Source organism: Stenella coeruleoalba (assembly GCF_951394435.1).
Source record: "Stenella coeruleoalba genome assembly, chromosome: 14".
Taxonomy (NCBI): domain Eukaryota; kingdom Metazoa; phylum Chordata; class Mammalia; order Artiodactyla; family Delphinidae; genus Stenella; species Stenella coeruleoalba.
The window spans coordinates 1,010,013-1,029,407 of NC_137160.1; the positions used below are offsets into that span (position 1 = coordinate 1,010,013).

Genomic DNA, 19,395 nt, shown 5'->3' on the forward strand with positions numbered 1-19,395 from the left:
CCTGGCTGTGCTCGTCGAAAGGTCTGGGTCGTGACAGAAAAAGACTGAGGACCTGGGGGGGATGAGGGGGCCTGACGACCGAGGAAACGCCGGAGCCGGGCTGGACCGGGGGGCAGACAGGGGACCCTAGGAGACAAGCTTGTCCCCAGGGTGTCAGGTGGCCGGGCCCCCGGCACAAGCTCCTCGCCCACTGACCCCGGTGACACACAGCCATGGGCCGCCAGGGCTCCGCGGGGACAGCACGAGCAGGTGGTGGTAGCTGGGGACACAGCCCGCTGCCCACACCCAGCCCGGTTCTTCCGAGTGGATCACGTCGGCTGGGGGTGGTGATCGAACTCGACCCGCCCTCCCAGGCTTTCAATCCCAGAGTTCACGCCCTTGCGTCGCCCGGCGAGGTCGGCTCTGCGTGGGCCCAGGCGAGGGTTTGTTTTCTTCCCGAGGTGCTCCTTGTAGGCGCTCTGGGTGTGGGCGCTGACAGTGCGGGCGCTGTGTTCTCTCCAGTCAGTAAGTGCAGGTTGCGACACCCTGGACGGACGAGCCACTTACGACACTGCATTGACGAGAAACGCTCGTGGAGACCAACACCTGTTATGCTGAGCGCTGGTCTCCCCTGGGTTTGCATTTTCACATCAAGTGACTTTTTCAGCAAAGGAAAAGATGGGGTCTCTCGTTTTTTTTTTCGGTGCTGAAAGTACCTATCAGGGTATTAAGTCAGTGATGTTTCAAGCATTGCTATTCCCGTTGTTGTTCTGATCACTTATTTATTTAGCGGGAAGCCCTTTCCTCGCACTGGGTCCTGTGTGCAGACCTGCACGTGAGCCGACAGAAGGGCAGCGGGTCCTTTCCGGAAGGGCACAAGCCGGGCCACCGCTGGGGTCCCAACAAGGCACCGTCCAGGACCCATCGGTCCAGCAGACACCCTCCCCGAAGCCAGAGGCTCCCTTTTTGCCGTCGCTGCCATTCTCAGACGCTCGACAGACGGGAGCAGCCACTGCGCCCGCCAGGTGCTCGCGGAGGCGCCATGGGGTGGCACCGAGTCCCGGGAGGGAAGCAGTGCCGGGAGCCATGGGGGGCGGGGGGCGGCCGGGAGCCATGGGGGCGGGGGGAGGCTACGGATGCTCTTCGCTGCCGGGAACGCGCTGGATCTGGAGCAGCAGCAGGTCGCTGGGCGCTGCCTGGGCCCCGGCGGGCGCCACTCAGGGCTCAGACGGGGGCTCCCGCGTCACTTCATCGGGGGGCACGGGCGGAGCCGCTTCCGGGAGCTGGGCTCCTTTCATCCCCGGGGGCCCGTGGCTTCACTTTGTTTCTAACGATAAAGCGGCTGTGGACAGGCCCCCCTCGTCCCGAGGGAACAGAATCCACGACACACTTGCTGTCGGAGTGAATCTCGGAGCAGCGGGGTTCGGTGCTCGCCGTGCCGGTCGAGCTGGCGGCTCTCTTGGGACAGAGAGGAACCAGGGCCACACGTCAATCTCAGCCCAGAGGCGGGGGGCTGCCTCTTCTCACGAAGTCCACGAGGAAACCCTGGGGCGCCTGGGGGGCATCACCGTGGGCAAGGAGGGGCTGCCGGCTCCGCAGCCCCGGGTCTTTACCCCGGGACCCTCCAGGGGTCAGAGGCGGAGCTGCCCGCAGAGTCCGGAGTGGCCCCCGGAGACCCTGGTCCAGAGGCGGCGGGCGGTGTCCTCCTGTCCTGCCCCGCATGCCCCCGCGCCCTGCCCCCCCAGCGGCTCCCGCCTCCCCGAGGGCAAGCAGGATGGCGCCCATCGGCTTTGAGCTGTTTCCTTCTCAGCAGACGTGACGATGGCGCCGAGTGCTGGGCGGCAGCTCCACCCCCAGAGATGCAGCTGGACGGAACCTGCCTCTGAGCCTCTCCCCAGCGACCGGGGCCTCTGCAGAGGGCAGGGGAGAGGCCGAGACCCTGACGGGCTCTGAGGGGGCCCCCAGACTTCACGGGGGGCTCTCTCTGCAGGGCTGACCCAACCTGTCGCGGCCCCTCGTCCCCCGTGGCGTGAGCCAGGGGTCCTGACCGTGATCTCCGCAGCACACACAGGAAGCCAGGACGTCCCCAACCTCAAATCCAGGCCGACTTTTCTGGAGCGCTGTCGTCTCGGGGGAGACAGAGAGCCTGGAAGCAGCTGCCCACAGAGTGCTGTGGAACTCGGTCCAGCCTCTCGGGTGACACCACACATGGTGACCTTGTCAACTCGTGTTGCTGCTCGGAGCTCAGACTCCAAGGCCAGGTCCTTAGGGGCCTTCGTCTCTGCACAGATGGTCCCTGGCTGGTGCCAGGACGCGGCGGGCGCTCAGCTGTTAGGTCAGAGCCCGCGGGAGACCATCTCCCGTGGATGCGGCACCCGTCAACCCTGAACGGTGGCGTGTGCGTGCACGCACACCGTGTGTGCACACGTGTGCCCCCACATGTACGTGTGCGTGTGCCTGGGGGGGTCACACGCTCAGCAGGGCTAAGCGAGCACTACAGCGGGTCCCGCGTGGGCCACAGACATTGCTGACCTCAGGCCCAGGGGCCCCTGGGAGGAAAGCCGACAAGGGGGGCCAGCCCAGCTGCCCACCTGGGGCCTGGGGCGCTTGGGGCCTGGGTCTGCAGCCTGGGGTGCGGGACCAACCGAACCGTCCTTTCACTACAAAGCAACCGGCCGTGTTCTGTGCATCTCTAAAACTCAGACCGAGCGACCTTATTCATGTTGTTGTCACTTTTTATTACAGAAAATTCCAAACACATACAAAGTAGGCAGGACTCAAGCTTCTCCAGTGAAAACTGCACTGACCTTGCCCCCCTCCAAGCCTCCGCCCGCCCGCTGTGCCTCGTACTGTTGCAGTGCAAACCCCGGACATCATGCCATTGCATCATAAATCTCAGTACATCCTCTTAAAAAGGGGGCTCCTAAGAGCTACACTTCACCTAAAATAAGTGAACAATATTCATTAATATCACACGTGTTCATGTTTAAATTGCCTGTTGTCACGCTGTGTCTGTCACTTTCAGTTTGTGTGAATTAGGACCCAAACAAGCCCACGCGCTGGGATTGGCGGCGTGCTTGCCTTTAATCAATAGGTTCCCCTCCATCTCTTCTGCTTTTCTCGCTGATTATCTTTAGAAGAAGCCAGGTTGCCTCACGGAGCCTCCAGCAGCCTGCCTTTTGCATATGCTGGATATCGACGATGAAAAGACATGGAGGAGACGAGGAGACGCAAACGCGTGTTGCTAAGTGGAAGAAGCCCATCTGAAACGGCTGAGCACTGTGTGTCCAACTACGGGACGTTCTGGAAAAGACAAACTGTGGACCCGGTGAGCAGATCAGTGGTGCCGGGGGCTGGGGGAGGGAGGGAGATACGGGGGGGCACAGAGGATGTTTACGGCAGTGAAAACACTCCGTATGACCCCATGATGGTGGATACGTGTCATTACACATCCGTCCAAACCCACAGAATGTACAACACCCAGAGTGAATTTTAACATAAACTGTGGACTGTGGGTGATGATGTGTGGACATAGGTGCATCAGTTGTAACAAATGTCCCGTCTGGTGGGGGTGTTGATAGTGGGGAAGACCGTGCACGGGCCGGGAGGGGGTGTACAGGAAGGATCCACACCTCCCCCTCGACGGTGCTCTAGCCTTAAGCTGCTCGAAAACTAAATTCTATTAAAACAATATGCATAAGAAACTAAAACAATACATTGAAATGCTAATGTGGTTAGATTTGGTGGCAGGATTATAGCAATTTTTCTTCCTCATCTTCGATGGGGTCTACGTTAAAATTTCACAATTAGATTACTTTTAAAAAGCCAGGCTCATGACCACAGGAAAGGACTAAACGCTGAATGCGACTGTCACCTCTGGGTGGGGTGATGAACGGCCTGCTCCCTTTGTTGTACTTGAACATTTTTCCACCTGGGCAGCACTTTCAAAATGGAAAAGCTTTATGTAAAGACCAGGCTGCAGCTCTGAACGTGTGTGCGTGTACACACATGTGCACACGTGCACGTGCACACGCTCAGCAGTCCACACTGGATCGAATCTTTGAGAATACAAGGCGTGTACCGTGAAGCTGGCCCTTGTGGCGCACGACTGGGTGGCTCTGGTCATCCTCCAGGCTCTTCTGCTCGCGTGGGGCAGCCCGGGTCCTTGCAGGGAACACCAGTGCCCCCGCTCTGACACCTGGGCAGCCCCTGGCCCTGACTCGGGTTTCCGCGTGGGGTGGGCCCACAGACGGGTCAGACTCACACGACAGGTGTCCCCACATCACAGCTTCACAGTTGTTTTAAAAACGTGAAAAAACATGAAAAACTCAGATGGGACATGAGATCCACCCACGTTTACACAAAATTTCAACATTCCGCTTCTCAAGGAAGAGGGTAAAATGTCACATTTCCAGCGTCACAGACTTCTGAGTGTTTGTAAAAAGTGGCTTCAATTTATGATCTGCTTGTGCAAAGATTTCTCGTGGACCGAAGGGATTCCCTCCCAATTCCTGGTCGTGAATTTTCAGACAGCTGTCTTAAGCGTAAAGCCTGACGTTTAAGTTACGTTCAGGATGGCAAGTTCAAGCTTCCTACTAAAATTTCTAGAAAAGATGTCTCTTGGAGGAGTTGCACAAATTATCCAGCATCTCCCTGACTCGAGCGCACTTCTCTCTGTGAGACGGCACGCAGGTCCCCCAGGCAACCCTCCCCCAAAGGTGGTATCACCTCCTCAGGAGGCTCAAGGGGCCCCGGGGACCTCCGGTGCCACCCCGGCCCCCGGGACGGCTCAGCATGCCAAGCACAGGCCACGGAGAACAAGGCTGCAAGGAGATGTGTAACCACCCCCAGCCCTCTAAGGGATATCCACCCGAGGCGCTGTGTCGGGTTTCAGCGGGAAACCTTGAGATTAGTCACGTTCCCAGTTCTGTTTTCTCCGTTCCTGCCCCAGTACAGACCCATCAGAGGGGCCCCTTGCTGCTCCCCAGGAATGGTTCTGAGCGGGAATCCCGGAGCCTCACACTGCTGTTGTGGAGACTGGCAAGTACACGAAGGTACACTCACCTTGGTGAGAAAACTAGGCGGGGACTGTGCCTAGATTCTTCACGTCTGCCGGCCCACACCTGTCCCATGTGCATCACGATTCCCACTCTGCCCCCCACCCCCATCATCCGGAGGGTGGGTGGCATCTGACCATCAAAGAGAGGACAAACCATGGGAGGAGGATTCAAGTTCCCAATGACACCTGAGCGTTTGGTGAACACCTGGATCCAGCCGTACCTGAAGCTCCACCCCGCTTCTCAGACAAGCCAGTGGATAGATACAGGAAGACAAGCCCACTGCAGCTGCGGCTCTTACCTGCAACTGAAGAGTGTGAACAGGACACAGCCTGAGCCTAACACTCACTTTTAATCCAGTAATTAGCCCAGAAAATGCAAAGAAGAACGTTTGCTGTGTGCTGATCTAGAGTTGGAAGGGGGCACACCTTCTGTGTCTTGGTGACCCGGCAGCCCAGGGGCTGCCCCTCCACACAACAGGAATGCAGCAACTCAGGCACACCCCGGGCTCTGCTCCCTCCACCTGCAGCCTGACCTGGAGGGATCACGCAGGAAGGACCAAGGGGCTGTCTCAGAGGAGGCACGAAGGCAAGTTCACCAGCGTTACCGCCCAGGGGTCTCAGGTCAGCGGTACTGGGTGGGGTCTTCCTGGGCTGCCCGAGCACACAGGGCCTGTGGGTGAGACCTGGGACCCCAGGGGTGGGACCACGCGTGGCCATGCTGTCTGGCTGACACACCGAATACGATGTTTCACACCCTGTCAGCACTGAGCTCCCAGGTCAGAATCGCCTCTGGTTTCCTTGGGTGTCTTGGGTCAAATTATCATAAATCTAGCGATTAGAAACAACACCGGTCCTTGGCATTCCTAAAGCTTTGGTGCAGTAAGGGACAGACTAACAGCCACAGACCGGCTTGAGAGGGTCATCTGCTTTTCTGTTTCAGCGTCCAAGGCCCTGGTCATTCACCCAGGAATCGGCCCTGTGAGCGCCCTGGAGGGGAGCGGGACAGGGCAGCTCACCCACGCACGTGGCGCGAGAGCTGCATCCCGTGACGAGGGAACGGGGCAGAGCAGAAGGCTTACAAAAGGGACTTTTATTAAAGGAAAGAAAAATCTGTTTGGTGGGTGACGTATGAAATAGATATACAAAACTTTACATGCCCGCGAGGGCGGGGCCCGTTGTCCCGGCGCCTGCGGGAGCTGCAGGGCCCTGGGGGCAGCTGGGGGCCCCAGGCCTGTCCTCGTCACACGCCGATGCACGGCCTCGCTTGAAACCTGTGCATGTTCTGGTAGCTTCAGTCGTGAAAAAGCAGGCGGATGCTGGGCTGCCGCCGCCTCACCCCTCTGTCTGGTCAGACGCCCAGCCTTCACCCTAAGCAATGTGCTGCCTAATTAAAGGAAAAACACCTCCCCACACCCCCCGTCTTCCTGATAAAAAGCGCCAACTCCAGTCCCGCTGTGCGGCTCTGCTGGGCTCACCCAGGATCTCTGGCATGGCCGCGTTCCCTGCCCCGCTGTCCTTAGCAAGAAGGCTTTCTTGTAGTGAAACTTCTAAAAACACCTCTTTCTGCAAAACAGTGTGTTTCTGCAGGTGGAGCTCTGCAAACAGACATGTCCCTCTGGAGGAGGGGCCGCTCCCGGGACGGAGGTGAGTCGAGTGCACGCCCCGCGGTCACATGAGGTCGCCAAGCTCGGCCTCCAGCGCGGCCGCCATCTCGTCCGCCTCCGAGCTGCCCCCCTCCTCGTCCTCGCAGCTGGACGCTCCGCTGGACTCGCTGGCTGCGTCCTCTTCGTTCAGCTTCCTCTTGTGGCCCCTGCAAGGAAAGCACACGCACCGTGAGATGCTCGTGGCGCACACGCTCCCCGGCCCCTCGGCCGCCAGCCCCCATGCTTCCGGAACAGCCCTGACAGCACAGGCTGGGCACCAAGGCAGCCTCTGTCTCCGGCAGGTAACGAAATACCCAGGACGTGTGCGGGCGGGAGAGGGAGGGGCCCGGAGCGAGCTCGGTGGCTACAGCTGGAGCTGGACAAGCCGCTGGGAAGGGAGGCGGGGACAGCCGCCAGCAGACGGGTGTATGTTTTACATTCAGGTCTATGAAATCTATTTTGAGTTAACCGCTGAGTACATTTCTGACTGTGGGCTACGATTAATTATTCTGCATTTGGACATCAATAGTTCACAGCTGTTGTCGCACCATTTATCGAAAAGTTACGTAGGAATATATATACGCCCCCCAACAACTACTATGGTTTGGGGAAACCTTCTGAAGGGAAGAAACCCCCCAAAAGATTTACCTCTTAGAGACACAAAAGGCATCTCAAGCAGTCACAGACACACACGAGACGGAAAATGACGTGCAAGACTATGACGTCTATAACCTAAGACCTACAATACACACAGAAATTTCTACAACAGACAAGGAGTAACCTAATTGTGAGAAACACTCCTCAAACAGAAAAGGGCAGTTGGCAGAACAAAGGGCCAACGAACACTGAAAAAGATACTATGATGTAATTTGAAAAGCGAATCAAGGTGCCTGTCAGGAAGCACATTCAGCCCCCAGGCTGGCGGAAGTCAGAGGAGAGGGACCCCGGCCCTGGAGGGAGCACGTGACCCAAAGGGGAAGCGCACGCTTACTGCGACCCAGCACCGCCCCTGCCCAGCCGCTGCGGCCTGGCTCGGCAGCACACGTGGCTGGAAGGGAAAGTAAACCCGAAAGAAACCCCTCCTCTCAGGTCCCGGCGGCACCGGGAGGAGGTCGGTGCAGGAAGGGGGTGCGGATGGGAAGCGACCCGGCGGCTGGGAGGGCGCCAGGGTCTGGACAAGAGGACGGAGCCGTGTGGACCCTGTGATGCGCTTTCAGGACAAACACTGACCAAGGTGGCTGCTGGAGCACAGCCACGGCTGGGACACGGCGCCCGGGCCTCGCCAGCTCGAGCCAGATCTGAGCAGACATGCGGCCCGAGGGTCCAGCCCCTCAGACACACTGCAGGGTTAGCTCTGGATCTGCGAGAGATGGTGGAGCCAAAGATGGTGTTAAGCGTTAAGCGTAATTAAGCTGAGGCGCTCGCACGATTCCCCTTCGCTGAGTGAACACAACAGATAAACTCAGAAACGACGTGCAGACGGAACAGTTTAGAGAGACTGCTTTCTCCTAACCCCAACGACACCCACGCTCCATGGGGCAGTGCCCAGCACCGCCTCCCAGGGACAGAACTGGGCGGTCGCGTGTGTGCGCGTGGGCAGCGGTAACACACACGAGAGCAGAGCAGAGTCAGCCCCAGGCCTGAGCTGTGCTCAGCTGCGGGTGGTGGGCAGAGGGGGCTGAACCCCACCTTCCAGGCCCCCACTTGTGGCTGCACCGCCGGCGGCGCTGAGAGCACGTGGGGACGTGGTCTGTCCTCGAGGCTCCTCCCCGACCGCCCTCCACCTCCGGGGTGTCCCGCCTCCTGGGTGTCCCTGGGGCGGGTGCCGCGCCCGGGGCACGAGAAGTGCAGGCCCCTAGGAGGCTGATCCCGGGGCGTCCTGTTGATAAAACCTCCTGCACTGCCCTTGGAGACCCCGCTGCAGGGCAGCCTTTTGGGACAGAACGGGCTGCACAGGGTGTCCCCCCACCCCCCAGGGCGACGCCAGCTAACAGCTAGGCAGGACCCCACGGCTGTCGCAGCCTCTGTGCAGAGAGACAAATGTCGACTGTGCTGAGCCCGGCTGGTCCTGCGGGAGAGACCCTGGGACCTTGGTGTCCGCTTGTGCGGCCGTGTCCGGGGGCCTGGGGACCAGGGTCGGGGGCCGCAGCGGCAGTGCCTTATGCTGGGAAGAGCAAAACCTTGCCTTGTGCTGGGAAGAGCAAAACCTTCAGTCTCGGCTAAACAATGTTTGGAGTATTCCTATATCCAACACGATTGAGTTTTAGTAATTAAAGATCACCTCAAAGACTGGGCACAGCTGCAAGTCGTGGTTAATAAATGCCTAAAATTGATACCAGCTTCCTTTCCTCTCAGCAGAGCCTGCAATAATTGTATTCTGTTTTCACAACCAACAGCACAGTCCCCTAGAGAAACGCTAACAGATTTAATTTGGGGAAAATTTAAGGCTCAAGAATCAGCTCAGATTCAACGTGGAATAAAGCAAGAACGTGAACAGGAACATAAATCACGCATGTACGTTTCCTCCCTCACGTCCCAGCCTCTGAGCTCTTTGCTGCAAAGAGGCACGTGGACCCGCCCCTGAAGTCTGCTGTTGAATAAGATGCACAATTATTTTAGCAACTACGGCAAATAAACACACATTATTATTTCATACCGGTGTCTAACCAACAAGATCAGACAATCCATAACACATCTATTTTTCAAATTGCTGGTTACAACCAGCTTGGTATTTTTGGCAGAAAGAAAAAGAACAGAGCAGCATGGCAGGTGGTAAGGTCACTATTTTACCTAACAAAAGCTGTTTCAGGTACGTGTGTGCATGTGTCCACGTGCATGCAGGGGAGCACCTGCCCTGGGGTGTGGAAGGCCGTCTGGACCCTGAGGCAGAGAGGACGCGCGTGGGCTCCTGCCTGCCCTGTCCGGTCACGACAGCGGAGGCTCTGCTGCTTCTTCAAAGAGGTGCACGTGTAGGTCACTGTAACACAACACCGGGCTCCAGGGCGTGGGCTCAGGTCAGGGCCACAGGGCGAGAGGGCACGTTCCAAGGAAAAATCGTACGGGCCACACCTGTTGAACTGTTTCTGAAAAGCCTGAGAACTCAGGTGATGTCGCCTATTTTGAGGCAGTCTTCTGACCCCCGTCCTGGTCTTGGCTTCCTGCATCTTTGCCGTGAAGCGTGCAGATGGGGACCTCTGAGCTGGGCTCTAGGTGTAGAAGTGTGGACGCTTTGGATTTTCCCATAGTAGCGTTTTTACTTGAAAAACGGGTCCTGAGCTCCCGGGATGTGTCAGATGACGTTCTCCATCACATTTGGGAAGGTGCCAGTCATTACGTCCCTGGCAGTCCTGCCACGTGCGCGCCGAGGGCCTGGCGGTGCCGTCTGGGACACTGTCCCCAGGACCCTTAGGCGATTCTCCGTCTCCGCGGCTCTGGGAACGTATCCCGTCTGTTCTCTGATACGCGGTCGCCCTCTCGGGCAGCTTCTCCGGCCTCTTCTGTGCTGTCTGTGGCTCATTCTTCTGTCTCTCCGATGTCTCACGATTCTCTTCGCTGGAAACTGGACGTTTTAGTTACTGCGTTGCAGCCGCTCCGGGCACTGGTCTCCCCTACCCGCAGGGCGGGGCTGTTCTGGGGAAGCTGCTGCACCGGCACCGCCCCCCCCCCCAACAGCGCAACGTCTCTGGGGTCCAGCCTTGGGCGCAGGCTCAGCGCAGGGAGAGAGAAAGGCACACACGACTAAAACAGCGCCACTTTTTATCCACCACACTGCAGGGCCCAGAAGCCGTCATGAAGCACCGTGACAGGGAGGGTGGGGGACAGCCAGCCCCCTCACCACCAGCACGACCCTGCACGGCCGGAGGGCAGCTACCAGGCCAAGAGTGCGAAGGCCTTCCGACCTCGGCGAGCCGCCTTCAGAAGTCGACCGTGTGTGATGAGCTCGCGCACGCAAAGGGCTGGGGCCCAGGGCGTCACCACGGTGCTGTCGGCTACGGCAGGTTAAACATCACAGATCGACACACGAATCGACGGGAAGCCACGTGTCCACGCGACAGAAGGGCAGCTCCTCAGCCACAGCCTGGGGAATTTACAACCTGAGCCAAGCACCTTGGTCCAGGGTCACCAGCTGGCAGCGCAGACAGAAGGTGTCCGACGGCAAGGCAGCGACAGGGTAGAGGTGGAGGGCTGGCCGCAAAGCGGCCTCCGGGCTCCACCGCGGCAGCAGAGCTGGGTCTGCTCTCTGGTCGCAAACACCGGGCCCACGTCTCCTCCATCTTTAGAAATGACCGACGTCCCCAGCGGAGTAGAGACAGCCTTGCCTAGGTGACCACCCAGCACCGAGAACAGCTCTCACGCGTGAGGGCCTCCGCACAACTGCGCACCGTCCGTCTGCACGTTCGGCCGGGACCCCGGCCACCGCACCCCTGCGGAGAAGGGGAGGCGGCAGCGGACCGGGCGGTGGGAGCCCGGGACGCGGGTCAGAGCTTCGCCTTTAGACGTGGGTGGCGCTCCTGACTAGTTCACCACGGGACCGGGTGGGGTGGGAAGGCGCCGAGACTAAACTCTCTGGCACTTAGAGAACGGGCTTCGGGGAGAGAGAGCCGGCTTCCGCTGGCCAAGCCGACCGCCCACGACACGAGACCCCAGGCCGCGTCTCCACGTCGGCGTCTCCTGCGAGTGGCGGGGGCAGGGCGGCGTCTCCGACGCCTGCAGACGTCTCGTCTGCCAAGTGCCTGCCACACGGCCCTGACTTCTTACGCAGGGATCTACCTCAAGGAGCGGAAGTGCCCCTCCAGCTGCCGTGTGCAAGACGGGCGTCTGACGTCTGTTCATTTGAAAGAAGAGTGGATCGGTTCTCAGTGGACAAGCCCAAACCCCACCCCCGTCCTTCCATCAGAAGTCACCTTCAAGTTCCAGTGACATTAAGATCCCGCAGAAGAGCCTGGCCACTCAGGCCGGCAGGACGTGCTGCCAACCGCTCGGGAGAAGCCAGGCTGCGACCCAGGGCGCAAGGCGCCAGCGCTCGCGGCAAAGGCCGTGGACCGAAATGTCCCGCAGGCAAGAAACAAACCCCCCAAACAAGCCTGACTTAATTTCAAGTAAAAATGCTACTATGGGAAAAGCCAAAGCATTCACACTTCTACACCCAGAGCCCACTGACAGGAATAAAACCTGCGCGAAAACCACGTTCGCCAGCTTCTGGGCAGAGAAAGGGGTGAGTTCCCAAGCCCCATCACAGCGCCTCAGCCCCGACGCAGGGCAGACTCGACGTCGGGTACAGGGAGACGCCGAGCGGCAGAGGGGCAGGCGGGGGCGGGAACAAGGGTCTCTGGCCACCCAGGGGGAGGCGGCGTCCGGTGGACCCTGGGCTTTGGCCTCAACTCAGATTCCCACAGAGCTGAGGTCAAGCCCCACGGCACGGTGTGAAACAGCAGCTGCAGTGAGGATGGTGAGGAGGCCCGGGCCGGGGTGGGGGGGGGCTCCCGATCACCCCCCGCCCACCCCCCGCCGGCCCAGCGCGGACCACAGCCCCGGCCCCGGCGCTGGACTCCCCGGCACCGTGCGGGGCTGAGAGGAGCCGCGGTGGGCGCAGGCCACACGCCTCTGGCCCCAATGGCAGCCCCGAACCACCGCAGGCAAGGCTTTCTCCCGTGGCCCGGAACTACTTCCCGTGTGGGCAGATGACTCCGTGGAGACAAAGCAGGCCGCGCGCCCCAGGACTCCGGCCCGTCCTTCCCAGTCTTAGAGAAAAGGCTCTGTCTTCCTCGTCACTTGGCAGGTGCAGCAGTGCAGCAGCAGTGGACCCGGGGCTCTGGGAGCGCACTCTTCAGAGGGGCCCAGCTCCCCACGGCCCTCGAGAGCCCCACGGGGCCCTCGCGCGGAGCTGAAGACGCAGCTGGGTCAAACAACTGTGTAAGGCAGGGGTCCCCAACCCCTGGGCCTCGGACTGGTCCGTGGCCTGTTAGGAACCGGGCCGCACGGCAGGAGAGCGAAGCTCCATCTCTGTTTACAGCAGCTCCTGTCGCTCGCATCACTGTCAGGTCAGCGGCGACATTAGATTCTCAGGGGGATGAACGCTGCGGGGAACTGTGCACGCGAGGGGTCCTGGTTGCACGCTCCTTATGAGCATCTAATGCCTCATGATCTGGGGTGGAGCTGAGGTGGGGACGCTGGGACCCGCTGGGGAGCGGCTGCAGATAGATTCTCATTAGCAGGGAGGTTTGGCTGCCCAGAGACCATAATAAATCAATGGCTCGCAGACTCGTATCAAAACCCTGTGAGTGAGCGGCAAGTGACAGCAAGCTCAGGGCTCCCGCTGACTCTGCACTGTGGTAAACGGTATACTTATTTCATCATACGTTACAATGTAATAACAGAAACAGGGTACACGACAAACGTAATGCCTGAATCACCCCGGAAGAAACCACCCCTCCCCTACCACAGGTTTGATCCCCGGCCGGGGAACTAAGAGGCCACATGCTGCGAGGTACGGCAAAAATAAAACAAAGCAAAACAAAACACCCATCCGTACGCACGTGCATACCGACAAGTAAGCAAAGGAAAATACAGTGAAACGGAAAAGCAAGCACCGTCGTGCTGTCCTGCCTGACTCAGCGTCAGCACTCACAGTCCCAACAGCTGAGTGACCCCGAGGGCAGACACGGGTGTGGGCAGCTGCCCTCGGCCCATGCCCTGCACATGCCCGAGGTCACGCGGGGGCCAGTCCTCACCACGACCTGCCTCTGAACACTCGAAACCCTGGGGCTGCGAACACACCGCGCAGCTGGACACAGAGCACGGGGCCGCCATCGGTGGACAGCACGCTGCTCCCGGCCGTGTCCCATCCTGGGTCCACACACAGCAGCCCTCCAGACATGAGCGGGGACTCAGGGAGAGGAGCCCCACCGCAGGCTCCTGGGCCGCTGGGACCACACCTGGGCACGAACCACCACCTACAACACACACTGTGCACTCTGTGAAGGGGAAGAGTTACATCTGCCCAAATGGTAACTGAATCATAAAAAACGATAAAAATCAAGGGCACCACAAACGTAATATTCTAAACAACCTGTAACGTGCTTTGTATGTTTCAGAAACAGGACAGTAACCTTTGCCCTCTCAGGACCACCCAGACCGACGTCTTTAGGTCTCTTACCCCCTTCACTATTGCCTTGAAAATGATACCCACACACCATGGTCCGTAACAACGCTGGGAAGATACAGCAGGATAACAACAGTGCACTGATCAACACGGAAGGTGTCTGGCGCTTGGAAGGTGTCTGCCACTCGCAGGGCAGCGCACAGGACCCCCTCACCTGGGCAACCCCCCCGCCTCCCAGCCCCTCCCCTGCACCTGGGCCCCCAGACTGCCCCCCTTCCTCTCGCAGGCCCCCTCACCTGGGCCCCCGGCCGTCTGCTGCATTCCTCTCGGTGGGTGGCGCTGACCTGAGCATGGGCCCCCTCGGGGCCCCCAGGGCCTCAGGCTGCCCGGGCCTCGGTCCCCGCTGCCGGTCCTCCCGATCTCCCGGCTTCTTCTTCTCGCTGTCACTGTCATCGCTGCCCTCTCCTAGGATGTCATCCACCTAACAAAGGGCCAAGAGTCAGCACAAGATCACCTTTCCAAAGAATCCACGCAACGGCCCCTCCCTCGGGAGTGACACCACCGCAGATTTCTGCACGGGCCCCGCTTCCCGTGACTAAGCACGCAGGACACCCCGTAAAGCTCCAACACGGGGCCTGCCGCGAGACGGATGCTTACAACCAGCACCGAGGAGCGTGGACAAGGCCCACGGGGTGCACGACGGGAGGCAGAGGTGGCCTGGGCTGTCCCTCCTCCACGCCCACCTCGCCGGGTCCTGGGACCCACGCGGCCACGTGTGGGGTGCCTGCCCGTCTGTCTTCTCTGACAGACCTCAGGCTTAACTGTTCACAGACACGGCAAGGGAGGGCGGTTGGGGGGCAGGGGGCAGGGCCCCGACGACACCTGACGCCCACGACGGCGGACGGGGCGCTGGAAAGGGGAAGGCAGCGGCGAGAGGAGGCCGGGCCCACGTTTCCTGAACACGGACCCGCCAGCACCTTTTCCAGGAAGGAGCAGAGACCCCGTGTCCCGTCAGCTAGCGTAACTACGTTCTTATGGCCTCAGAGCAGGGTCATCACTTAACAAGTTTGATCTGTGAAGCTGCTTCAAGTGTGCGAAGCGACAAGAGATTTGCTCACCGGACTCTGCCCCCGTGAGCTCCCAGCCAGAGCTCCCAAACCCCCGGAGTCTCCTGGACGAGGGAGCACCTTTGCTCTAATGAGGCGACCGTGGTGGACTCTGGGGTGGGGCCGGTCACCCAGAAGCACCAGCGGATGAGCGCCCTGGACCTTTCCACCCCACCCCGCCCCCAGGGAGCCTCCCTAGAACCCCCGAGGCACAGGGCTCGGGAGCCTCTGGCCGGGACCCTCCCGACCTCACCCGTGTGCCCTTCACCCGCCGCCAGTCAGGCCTCGACCGCGTGCCCGATTCCGCGTTTCCCAAGTTCTCAGCCGCCCCGGCAGGAGCGTGGGAACCGACAGGCGGCCGGCTGGTCAGAAGGACGCGTGACAACCCGGGACCCCCCATTTACGACTGCGTGTGGCGTCGGGGAGTCCCGTGGGCCGTGCGCGTCCTGTGTTTCTCGACTGCTGGCTGCGGCTGCGGGTGAAGGTCTCAGGGCGAAGCCAGGGGGGCGCTGCCACACCCCTGGTCAACCAAGCAAGAGCGACCGTGCACCAAACGCTCAGGGAACGACCCCCTGCGGCTCCAGCACAGCGAGGCTGGAACCCAGCTAACAGCCAGCACTCGGGGGCCGCGCGGCATATGCGAGACAGAGGGCGGCCGGCGGGGGGGGACGAGGGCTGCGCCCACGCGGGCTCTTGGGCTTTTGGAACTTTAAACTACGGGGCGGGATGGCTACTTTATCAAGCTCAGAAAACACGCCAAGGAAGGAAGGCTGTGAGGTGGACTTCACTCACGGGAACTCTGACTTCTTCCAGCAAACCACCCACTTCTAACTGAGCCCTGAGTCAGGGAGGCTCCCGTGGGGCCCAGAACCCAGGACGACCAGGGGATGCCCCTTCGGCACCCCTCCCACGCCCACAGCACCCTCCTGGGTGTGTGCCCTGCACACCTGCTGCTCCCCGTGGCTCTACTGGGCCCGCTTCCCTGTGAGAGTCGTGGACTCGCAGTGCGTGGCAGGGACACCTCGGGGAAGGCACCGCAAACGGGACAGAACGGGTTTCAACCCTCTGATTAAATTCGAGGGCGGGGGGGAGCACCCCCTCTACAGAGCAGCTCTGATCAGCGACCGCCAGCCACACCCTGAGCGCTCAGGCCAAGGCTGACGTCTTTGAACCACTGTATCCAATTTCAAGTCTATCAACACGCAGTCTAGGGAGGAACAACGCGCAGGGACCTCACAAGTTAAAATACGGAAACATTTTAATTGACAGTTAAAGTGTTGGCTTTATCGTCAGGGGTCACAAGATCTTCACACGTAATATATCCTCTCGGGTTAAACTAAAGGCACCTAACAAAAAGCACCTAATTGTATTAATTCTAACAGGTTATTGGCTTCACCGGTATATTTACGTGGCTGTACTTAACTTCATTTTGATAAGCAAACCTCCTCTTGTCAAATTTTGCTCTGAAAATACTTCAGGTCTTTAACTCCGCATCCCACCTTCGCAGGGGAAAAGAAAGAACTAAAAGAAGCCAATCATTTAAAATCTCCCCGAAGCACACAATCCCAGCAGCTCAGGGACCGCGGGGCGACCCCAGCCTGGAACGCACGCCAGGCCGCCCACAAAGGGCTCGCGGCTCGGCGGCGTTAGCACCAGGCCTGGCGGACAGCGCGGGCTCGTCCCGCAGGAGGTCTGGTCTCATTTAACCCTGCCTGGTGTGCTCCCCGGGCTTCCCTCACATAAAGTTCTGTATGAGGACAACTTTGCACTTCCTGGAAAACAGGGATCTGTAATGAACCATTTACTTCGTAAATGTTGTTTTAAAAATGCTCGTGTAAAGATTTTAAAATCTTGATTAAGGGAAAATCTAAAAGCAAGTATGTGAAGAGAAATACAAAATTCACTTTTTCCTCAAGTACTGAAATCTCTCAAAGGGCAAGCACGAATGACATCAAACGCTCTTGGGAATGTTTCCATCCATCGACTTGGAAGATGCAGGTCATGAAGACTTAGTAAAACTCATCTCAGCTTCTGACCCGTGGAAGCGAGGCAGACGAGAGAGAAACAGAAGAAATGGAAACAGCAAGTCCAGGCCAAGAACGGCCAGAGGGGACACGGCCTTGTCCCAGCCCTGGTCCCAGCACTTTCTTCTCACCATTCTGTTACTTTGCCTGCAGAGGGAGGGAACCTGAGGCAGCGAGGGCCGCGCGCAGAGCACGAGTGAGCTGCTCTAAGCGACTAACAGCACCACCTGTGAAGAGGACACGCCTCCGAGGACTACAGGCGTGAATTCTAAGCTCTGGTCTCAGGCAACACGCTTCCGGTGAGGTAGAAATGATACCACCTGAAGGGTCTTTAGACCGACACCAATGTACTCCTCTCTTGGCCAGAAGAACAAACGTCCTGGTCATTCCCTTAATGTGCTGCATTCTCACGAAATAAAACCGAAAGCACTACTGGGCCTATTGAACTTAACTTTCTCTGACGACGCTCCCGTGATGTGGAAAAGGACCAGAAGGTGGCCGTGCACACACCCACGTGGTCGACCCTCGTCTAGACTCCACACTTCAGGGGAACGCCACCAGAGTCTGCTGTCCCCTCGGCAGCAGCGGAGGGGACGCGCTCCTGGGGCCCACAGAGCTCCGCGTTCCGCAGGAAGCGCCCCGGTGGCCGGGCCCGACGGTCTCCGTGCGCTTGGCACCCACCTGCCCCCCACGGGCCGGCCCAGCAGAGTCTGTGGAACAGGCCCTCTGGGAAGTGAGAGCCAGGCCAGGACATGCCTCTACCCCACCGTGCTGTTTCCACGCGTGCGTTATCTTCAATCTCAAGTGTTTCTCCTGAAGCCCGACGTGCGGTACCTCAAAACACTGGAGTCCATGACAGCGACTGCGGGGCTGCCCACCTCCTGACACCCAGATGGCACGGCACGGTGGTAAGACACGCTGACTTCGGGAGCCTGTTCCCCACACTGACCCTGACGGCCCGCCCAGGAGCGCCCGCCCCGCCTCAGGCTCGGGTACAGTCCCGGGAAGAGAACCGACCTCACACGGGTGTCGAGGCTGACCGGGCTGCACAGAAACAGGACCACAGGGCGAGCCCGGCCAAGCAAAAGGGCCGAAGACAAAAGGAGAAGACTCAGGTGGTCGTGAAAACAAACCATTAAACCTCTGCAGATACGTACTGCTCCTAAATCACGCAGTAAGGACACCCAGTACCCGAGCAACGCGTGCTCTGGCCTCACATCAGCTCAGGTTAGCCCACGCGTGGGGGCAGGAGGGCAAGCGGGCGTCAACCCCGACCCCCAACCCGTGACCATCTGTGTCCCGCTGGGCCGGCCTTTCCCACAGCCCGCTTCCATCCCAGGGGAGAAGGAGCCTGGATGTCGTGACCACCTCTGAAGAAATTCCACAACTGGCCAAACTAGTCTATGCCATCAAAGGCAGTAAATTGAAGTCTTCCACCAAACCTGAGGTTTTCAGCCATTATCTCCCCAAGTATTTTTTCTGCACCGATCTCTCCCTCTTATCAGCTCAGACGACACAAACATTCAACTTCTGATTTGACCCCGGTGTCCCTGAGACGCTGACCCCCGGCCCGGGCTGTTTTCCTGTTGTTCCTCAGGGTGATTCCTATAACCCTGTCTTCAAGTTCACTTAATCTTTCCTCGACACTCCCGTCACCAGGGGTCCTCCTGGTGAATTTCAGGGCATCTGCCTGAGTGCGTGTCCAGTCCTGATGTTTCCGTGTGGTTCTTCTTTGTGGTCTGCACTCTCTTCAAGGCTGTGCCTCTCCCAATGGCCACGGCCACGGCCACGCCCGCTGCTGTAGTGCTGGTCTGACGATCCCAACGCCTGGGCTATCCGGGTAGGCGCCTGCTGTCACTCTCTTGGGAATCGCCTGTTCCTGTGTTCGCGTGTTGAGTAACTGTTAAATCGTGTGCTGGACATCCTGAATATCATGTCCTGGTAGAAGCTCTGGAGAACAGGGTTTCGTGTTTTAGCAGGTGACCAGCCCAGTCAGGCTAAGATGGAAAGTTCTGTCCTGCCGGCCGTGGACTGCAACGTGAGTTTCACGCCTCTGCAGTGCTGTCCGCCCCACACCCAGCACGACTGGGATCGACTTCTAACAAACAGTCGAAGACAAAAAAAGTGGGAGGAGCAGAAACGGAGCCGGAAGCCAAGGCAGCACACGGGACACGCGCACACCAGCACACGCGGGCCACCGCAGAGCGAGAGTAGCGCAGGAAGGTGGCAGAGGAGGGAGGTGTGCCGTGCGCTCAGAGCACCCGCAGGCATGAGATGCCGCCGCGTCAAGCGCGCCAGAGGAAGAGTGCAACCCTGCACTGGCCGGGGGGCGCGGCACGTGGGCGCCGTCCACACGCGCCCGCATCTGCTCCCCCGACACGTGCGCCGCCTGTGCATCGTGCTAACTGTGCACCTCCAGCTGAGCAGACGCCGCACGGCAGGCGCTGTGAGAACTTTCCACGCTTTTCTTGTGCATCTGCTG

General features: G+C 59.4%; 1 protein-coding gene across 6 annotated transcripts in view; it reads right to left on the reverse strand.

Moving 5' to 3' along the window:
• Positions 1-6,024: 6,024 nt before the first annotated feature.
• Positions 6,025-19,395, reverse strand: part of CTDP1 (CTD phosphatase subunit 1) — a 41,032-nt gene continuing 27,661 nt past the window's right edge. For 2 of the 6 annotated variants that reach the window (XM_079941706.1, XM_079941707.1), the window contains exons 12-13: positions 14,080-14,264; positions 6,025-6,848 (exon numbers count right to left, since the gene is read on the reverse strand). In XM_079941706.1, the coding sequence (XP_079797832.1) occupies positions 6,707-6,848; positions 14,080-14,264 (327 nt within the window). In that variant the 3' untranslated portion in view covers positions 6,025-6,706. The remainder of the gene's footprint in view (positions 6,849-14,079; positions 14,265-19,395) is intronic. The other 4 variants (XM_079941708.1, XM_079941709.1, XM_079941703.1 and 1 more) reach the window with 3 other exon arrangements.